Below are 8,641 nucleotides of genomic sequence, written 5' to 3' on the forward strand. Positions count from 1 at the left end.
TTCAGTATCCAACCGCCTGGGGTACAGTCGGACAAACAGGAGTACATGAAGCCATCCAATGAGAAGGAACACTTGAGTAAGGACCAGTTTTAAAAATGGTCAGGTTCTTAGCAGATATTTCTGTGTTATGATGATGTTTGCTTTCCTATATAATCTCATTTCTGTGGAGACTGAAATAATGAAAAATTCAGATTATAAGGACGATTTTTAAACCTATTTTAAAGTAAATTCTTTTAGACTGAAAGTCTACCAAATGATAATCTAATTAGAACCTCACGCAAGACTCAGAGCACATAGGAGGTCCTACTGAATGAATCATTAGCTTATATCCAAAACAAAGAATCTAGAAATTTTAGTTTGGGGAATTCTAAAGTTTATTATTTTTTTTTCTTTTAATCTGTTTCAGGGAATAACAATGAGGCCTTAGTTAGTGACTAAACAGGAATTAAGCAGTATCTTCCTTTTTTTCAACTAGATAAAGCACTGAAATATAATGAACTTTTAAGAGCATTTCCTCATTTATAGAATTCTCCTTTCCTTTGTACTGAGACTACTGAGGTACTGAGAGTAGACCTGAGCTAGCATCCTACAATAGTGTAAGACTCTGCATTACAGATATTCCCTAAACATTTGTGTCTATGACTACTAGTCCAGTTTCATAGATGGATGACTTTAAAAAATCTCTCTCACATGTAAAGAGGATATATATGAATTTAAATAATTTGTGACAATTTAACTATTCACTGAATTGTATTCTTAGAGGATACAGAACTTGGCCCAAAGAACATCTATAAATTATAACAACACTTATTTGCAATAGAGTTGTAGGTTTACCTGAGATTGTGCATTGACATTGGCTCCATTTGTAACTAAGACTTTTACCACCTCCGCTTGCCCAGCCAAAGATGCTATATGCAAGGCTGTGTTTCCTTTCTGTAAAATGAAAAGATACATCAACTCACCCTCTTTATTTCTCTATTTCAACATTTTATAAAATATGGAATCCCTCCATGTTTATAAGTTTCCCAAAGAGAACATGGTTGACAAGTATCTCATGAGAAGTTTGCTCTGATTCTTATCAAGGGCTGAATCCTCACTGAATTTGTCAAGTGACATAAAAAGCATTAAATGTGGGATACTGACCTTCGTAGCTGCATCCACATTGGCTTCTCTCTGTAGCAGTTCAGAAACAACTTCTACATGGCCTTCTTTGGAAGCAAGATGGAGAGCGTTCAACCCGTTCTGATTAAGAGTGAAGAGAAAGCTTTACTCAGCAGGTTGAGAATACAGCAGCAAACTTTAGTCTACTTAGAGCTCTGAAGATCATATCCCACCAACAATTACTTGTATGTGTGCAGTGCTGAAACTTGAATTAGGAATAAAGGTACTTAAAAATTAGGTGGGTTGTTCTGGTATCATTATTTACTAAATTTTAGGAATTATTAAAGGACGCCTACCTACATTTCTGAATGCTCTTTTAACAAAGCAGAGTCATTTGAAAATATGAAAACAAACAAACAAACAACAAAAAGCAAAACCACCCAAACTGGCAAAAAAGGGAGAAAGTCTTGGTAATAACTAATGAAAGATTCAAGGAGTTTATAGTCTGGATGTTTAAAATTTTAAGTCAAAAATTAAACAGCAACAATAACCACAACTAACCTGATTGCAAATGTTGATGTCAACCCCATTTTTTATGTAGTCAAGGGCCTTTTCTAGGTGTCCGGCTCGAGCTGCTCTTAAGTAACTTGCATTGGCATCAGACTAAAATAAAAAAGAAGGATATTTTGATGAAAAATGAAACTCACAGACATGTTAGAACTACTCAGCTTATAGTCCAAACTAAAAAGAAAGATTTTTAAATTGAACTATTATATTTCTAACATGAAAATACTCTTAAAGGTCTTTGTAAAGTCACCAGGAAAAGGACAAATTCTTGAAAAGTTAGTTTCAAGTATACAAAATTACCCCTTGTGTGATGTCATAACTGATCCTGAACTGAAAGAGAAAATTTCCCATACCATGTAGGTACCTTAAATCAACATATGATTCCTGGAGAGTAAAGACCAATCCCATTAATTTCCTGGTGGTCTCATTATGAAAATCTCACTATTTTGTCAGAAACTTCACATCTATTCCATTCTTTCATATTTAACTATTATAAACAATTTTTCAATTCATAGCTTCACAAATACATTTAATGTTGTTATACTAGTTTAACAGGAATTTGGAGGATGTTCTCTTGGATTTTCCTACAGCCCATAGCCATATGTTGGAACACAGAATGTATTTGAAAAGCATTTATAAATGTCTACCCAAACTGTGAAGCATACTTTCCATATATTTTCAAGCAAGCTAAGGTCACCACCTGGGAAAACTCTATTAGGAGCATTAGCAGGAGCAAATAAATAAATACATATAAATTTAAAAACAACAAACACCAAATCTGTAATTCATTCACCAAAAACTTACAACTCTGCCTTTCTGCTAAACTCTAGTATCTCCCATTGCGGGGTTGAAACCACCTACTAGTGAAATCTTTAACAGAAAGGAAAGACTTCAAAGTTGGATCTGCACAATTTGGAAAGAAGTCCTGATCCGTGTAGGACACCACAGAAGCAGGTTTTCCTGAAAGGGGAGGCAAAACCATCTCCCCGCTGGTTATCAATGCAATCATGCAGGGTGTGGCTTAAATAACAGAGGAGATTGTCTTCTTTCAGCCATTTGGCGAATCCCTTCAAAGCCCCCGTTCACAGGCCACCTCAACTGGAAAGCCTTCCCAGACCTCCCAGGCAGAGATGAATTACTCAGTGCTCCCACAGCATTAATGTCATTAAGCCCTCTTGGTATTTCTCACACAGCCTTATAGTTTTGGGTTTACCTGTCCTTCTTCCTCCCTAAATTGTAAGCCCCTTGAGAATAAGCAGAGGCAGATCAAGGGGCAGGCAACTGGAAAGCAGACAAGATGCCAATCTTTGAGGAATGCTAATTCATCCCTGGAAATGTAATTGAGCTGAAGGAAATCCCATCTCTCAGGAGGGTCTTTGGTTCTGGTGGGGGTCAATTTAGTTAAGATTTGACTTGCTCAGGTCCTCGAAGGAGAGGCCTCCTTCTCTGTAGTGTCCACCTTTCTCATGTATAGCAGTATGCCTCTCTGAGGGACTATCCCTTTTCCTCTAAATCAGGCCTTCCCAATCTCAGCACCACTGGCATTTGTTTTTAAGATTTTATTTTATTTTAAGTAATCTCTACACACAACATGGGGCTCAAACCCACAACCCAGAGATCAAGAGACACATGCTCCACAGACCGAGCCAACCAGGTGCCCCTACTGGCATTTGGATCCAGGTAATTCTTTGATGTGGGAGATAGTCCTGCTCGGTGTCGATGTCTACTAGCATTCCTGGCCTTTACCAACTATTCCCTATTTATGACAAGTAAATATGTATCCTGAATTGCCAAATTTCCCTTGGCAGCTGGGGAGGGAGGGACTTCCCCAGCTGAGCATCACTGCTCTGAATAAAGAGTAAACCAATTTATTTACAGATTGTAGGCTTCCATAGGCTTAAATCTTTGGCCTGAGTTACCACATGCCTTGACCTACCACAAGCCAGTGACTATAGTATAACATTCATCTTTCTGTTTCCCCTGCAATCAGAAGCATCCTGGCCCATAGCAGGTGCCTATAAATGTCTTTGTGAATGAATGAACCAATAAATAAGTAAATTCTGTGGAAGTAACTGTATTAATTAAAATACTGCCTGCAACACTACAGGAAGTCTTCACAACAACAGCAACTATTTCAATGGAGAACCTGCTAGAATACCAAGCTGACCGCCAGAGATGATAAACGAAGCCACTGAGTCAGGTACCTGGGAACACACGCAGCTATGGCCAAAATAAAACTGGGATTTGAATCAAGCATGCAAATCATTTAATCAGAGCTTCAAATAGACAATGGACAAACCAAAGTTTCCAGGAATTTCAAGAAAAATAAAATACGATTTTTAAAGAGGCTCACTACTTTGAGATGGTTAGGGTTTTCTTGTCTGGTTTAAAGTTCAGTTAGAAACAAATTCGCTATGCAAGGATGGCTCATTGTACCATAAAACATCATCTTCTTTGTGCCTGCTTAATGACTTATCAGTGAATTTGCCCAGAAGGGCCCTGATGCTGTTCTGGGAACAAATGACATCAGTCTGCCTGGATATTTCAACTGCCAGAGATAACAACGGTGAGTAAAGCATCCCCAGTTCTGACTTAGAGTGCATAAAAACAGCCGCTAAAGAAGTTCAAAAAGAGGTATCATGATTCAAGGTAAGCCTCTGCATTGATCCCACATCTGAAAAGTTTGGCAATTGTATATACCATCCATTTACCTCTCAGAATTTTCCTACCAGACTCTCTACAGCAATGCCAAATACAAACAATATAAACCAAATTTTCTAATTCAGTGGTTCTCTACCTATTTGGAGTTCAGATTCTCTTGAGATTAACAAAAGTTATGAATAAATTCTTTTCCTCCAACAATTGCACATGTATGCATCCATACACCAAATCTGCATATACACATCAAATCTGCATGTACACACATAATTTGCACACTCATTTCATGTGGTTCAGGACTGCCAAGTCTTCTCATGGATTCCTGTTTAATAATACCTACTCTAGGGATGCTGGGGTGGCTCAGTTGGTTAAACATCTGCCTTCGGCTCGGGTCACAGTCCCAGGGTCCAGGGATCGAGTCCCGCATCAGGCTCCCTACTCAGTGGGGAGCCTGCTTCTCCCTCTGTCTGCTGCTGCCCCTGCTTGTGCTCTCTCTATCTTTCTGACAAATAAATAAATAAAATCTTAAAAAAAAGAACACCTACTCTAACGATAAAGGGTTTCTGGCAGATACTTTCACTGTATCTATTTCACCCAGCGACCCTGGTACCAGATAATTCTCTGAGGTAGCTAGTTTATCACCTGAGAACTTTAAGAAGAAGAGGAAAGACACAATTTTTTTTCTTCACTTTTCTCAGCCTTCTATTACATACAGGCATGCTGAACACACGAATACATAACAATCAGCCACTGTATACTTCAAAGAAAGAGTATGGGGGGAGGAAGAGGGAGGAAAATACAAAGAAAAAGCAAGAGGAGGAAAATGAAATCTGCCTTGAAGAAATATGACGACTTAGGAAGTGAAGTTATTCATGGCTACAGAAAAAGAACCAAGATCCTCCATTTATTCTCAACCACCTGCAAGCAATGCAGCCACATCTTCCTTCCACGAATATCCGCTGAATACTGACAGTGCGCTGGTCATGCCGACACCTGGGTGCACGGTGGTGAATGCAACAGAACAGCACAAATGAAGACTCGCTTGCTTTCACCTCACTCTTAAACTATTCCAAATCATGTTGCTTAGGTGGCAGGGTAAATAATGGATTCTTCACTATTTTATTTTCAAATTCTGTCTACAGTACCTATACAATGTCCTTTTTTCCTTAATGCTAAAATATATGTAAGATTTTGTATTTGGCTCAATATCAGTGTACTGTACCTCTTAGCTATTATTTCATTAGAAACTTAGGAGTTACGCTTACCACAGGCTACAGCCTGCTTTTTCATCTTCAATGTTCTGTCATAACAATGCCTCTTAAGGCCAGTTTTAGACACAGCACTATGGAAGGAAATCAGGTCTCATGAGAAACTGAGCTCTGCCACATGAAAAGTCCTACAGAGGAGGTCACCCCTAAGGAGTCAGTTGGCATAAAATGAATATAAGCACATTGGTCAGCATTTTTCCCCCTAGATGATCAAAGTCTGAAGGAAGAATCTGGAAAAATGATAATTATCTTTCATCACCATTTCATGTCTTATCTAGTCATTTTACTAGACAGGAAAGAAATATGAACCACGTGTGTTTTTCAAGGAAATACCTGCAAGGACAGAGTCAAGCATTATTATGAATTAACCTAATAACTCAGCATTCCTACCAATACTGGAATATTGATATTTTTCAGCAGAAAGCAGTGATTGGAATGAATAAGCATTTCCCAAGTGCCAACCTCAGTAGTAAACTAATATTTCATACCTCTGACTATATGCTAGACACTATTATAAGTACTTGTAATAACTTCATTATATTAGTCACTTAATATACTATGTATTAATTGCATGAATCCTTATAATAAACTTAGTCCTTGTAATATTTCCATGAAGTAGTATAGTGAATTGAATAGTATCTCCCCAAAATTCAAGTCCACCTGCAACCTGAGAACATAACATTATTTGGACACAAGATCTTTGCAGATAAAATTAGTTAAGACGAGGTCAGACTGGATTCAAATGTGCCCTAAATAAAATGACTGATGTCTTTGGAAGAAGAAGAGAAGATACATAAATATAAAGTCATTATGTTGTACACCTCAAACCAATACAATGTGATATGTAAACTGTACCTCAAAAAAAAAAAAAAAAAAGACACACAGATACATAATAGAGAACATGTAAAGATGCAGGAAGAGGCTGGAGTTAAGTTGACAATAAGATAAACAATGCCAGGAGCCACCAGAAGCTGGAAGAGGCAAGGAAGAAGAATACACCAGAGCCTTTGGAGGAAGTAGGGCCCTGTGGACACCTTGATTTTGGACTTCTGGCCTCCAGAACTGTGAGTGAATTAGTTTCTCTTGTTGTAAGTCACCAAGTTTGTGGTGCCATGGTGGCCCTAGGCAACTAATACAAATAAAGTACTACTACTAGCTCCATTTTACAGGTGAGGAAATTGAGCTATAGAAAGGATGCCTGATTTTCCCAGGGACACACAGCTTATGAATGGCAGAAATGTAAACTCAGACAATCTGACTCCAGAGTCTAGGCTGTTAATCACTACTTTAAGAAAGGGTTTAAGGCACCTGGCTGGCTCAGTTAGTTGGATGTCCGACTCTTGATCTCTGCTCGGGTCATGAGATCGAGCCCCACATCATGTCCATGCTGAGGATGGAGCCTGCTTAAGATTCTTTCTCCCTCTCTCTCCGCCCCCCCACCCACTCAAGCACGCATGTGCAGACTCTTTCCCTCTCTCAAAAAAAAAAGGGGGGGTTAATAAGTGCTTGCTCCATCGTTTATGCTTAGCAACTCTTGGTTCATTCATTCATTCATCTTCTATCCATCCATCAGGCCATCCACCCATTAAATTAACTATGTAAGTACTTCCACGTACAACAAACATTACTGAGAACCCATAATTCATTTGCCACTGCAACTAGGTATTAATGTCAGAGACGTGAATCAAATTCCTCTGATTTTCTTATTTTTATTTGAAGGTCCTCAAATTTCCTAGCCACTCAGGTATACAACTTTGGTGTGAACCTTTTAACTGCGGTATAATTGACATATAATATCATATTAGTTTCAGGTATACAGTGTAATGACTTGATATTTGTATATATTATAAAGTGATCACCACAGTAAGTCTAGTTAACATTGATCACCATACACAGCTAGAGATCGTGTGTGTGTGTGTGTGTGTGTGTGTGTGTGTGTGTGTGTGAGAGAGAGAGAGAGAGAAATGAGAGATGTGAGTCCTTGATTGTTTTTTATTCTTTCCCTCAAACTCTCTTCCAGAAATTATATATATGCTTCCTATCAAATATTCTGTCTCCAGAGGCTTTTATAGTTTTTATCTTCCCTTAAAAAAGTACTTATCAGGGCACCTGGGGGGCTCAGTCAAACGTCTGACTCTTGATTTCAGCTCAGGTCATGATCTCAGGGTCGTGAGATGGAGCCCTGAGTGGGGTCCACGCAGCAGGCAGTCTGCTTGAGATTCTCCCTCTCCCTCTGCCCCCCCACTCTCTTTCTCTCTCTAAAAATAACAATTTTTTAAAAAAGTGCTTATAATGTGTATCATACATACAAAAGAATGTATGAAACATATGTGAACAGGTTAGAGAAAAATAAAGAAACGCCAGCATGCCCAGTGAGCTAAGAATGAAATTTATAAGCAGCTCCAGACTTCCCTGACCAGCTCTCCAAAGGCATCCTCTGTTCTAGTTAATCATTCTCACATCTTTCCTCATAGTTCTAACATCTATGTAAACCTCTCTAACCTAAATATTATGTAGTTCGCTATCTTTGCATTCTCTATAAGAGGAATCCTACATTATGGATCCTTCTGTGACATGCTTCCTTTGTGCACTATTGCATTTCTTAGAATCATCCATGTTGACATGTGTAACTGTAGTCCATGTATTACGGCGGCTGCAGAAGATTCCATTATGTGATTGTAACACAATCTATTTATCCACTGTGGAGCTGATGAATGTTTGAGTTGTTTACAGTTTGGGTCTTCTATGAACAGGGCTGCCGTGAACATTCTGGCACCAGCCCCGGTGCACACAGGCAAGGATTTTTAAGGTATATACCTAGAATCATAAATGCTGTGTCATTTGGTGTGTGCTAACTCAACTTTACTAGTTAAAGGCAAATTGTTTTTCAAAGTGATTGTACCAGTTTACACTTTCTGTGGTTTGTGATTATTGATCATGATTTCATATTCCTTAGAAATTAATCTTTGGGAATTCTTTTTTTTTTTTAAAGATTTTTTATCTATTTACTTCACAGAGAGAGATAGCGAGAGCAGGAACACAAGCAG

The 8,641-nt window shown here is 38.5% G+C and overlaps 1 protein-coding gene across 31 annotated transcripts in view; it reads right to left on the bottom strand.

Moving 5' to 3' along the window:
* ANK3 (ankyrin 3) overlaps nucleotides 1–8,641 on the bottom strand; it is a 689,507-nt gene that overhangs the window by 235,044 nt on the left and 445,822 nt on the right. For all 31 annotated transcript variants that reach the window (XM_027595995.2, XM_027596000.2, XM_027596018.2 and 28 more), the window contains 3 exons: nucleotides 1,663–1,764; nucleotides 1,144–1,242; nucleotides 835–933 (listed from right to left, as the gene is read on the bottom strand). In XM_027595995.2, the coding sequence (XP_027451796.2) occupies nucleotides 835–933; nucleotides 1,144–1,242; nucleotides 1,663–1,764 (300 nt within the window). The remainder of the gene's footprint in view (nucleotides 1–834; nucleotides 934–1,143; nucleotides 1,243–1,662; nucleotides 1,765–8,641) is intronic.

The sequence above is a fragment of the Zalophus californianus genome, chromosome 15, assembly GCF_009762305.2.
Source record: "Zalophus californianus isolate mZalCal1 chromosome 15, mZalCal1.pri.v2, whole genome shotgun sequence".
NCBI lineage: Eukaryota > Metazoa > Chordata > Mammalia > Carnivora > Otariidae > Zalophus > Zalophus californianus.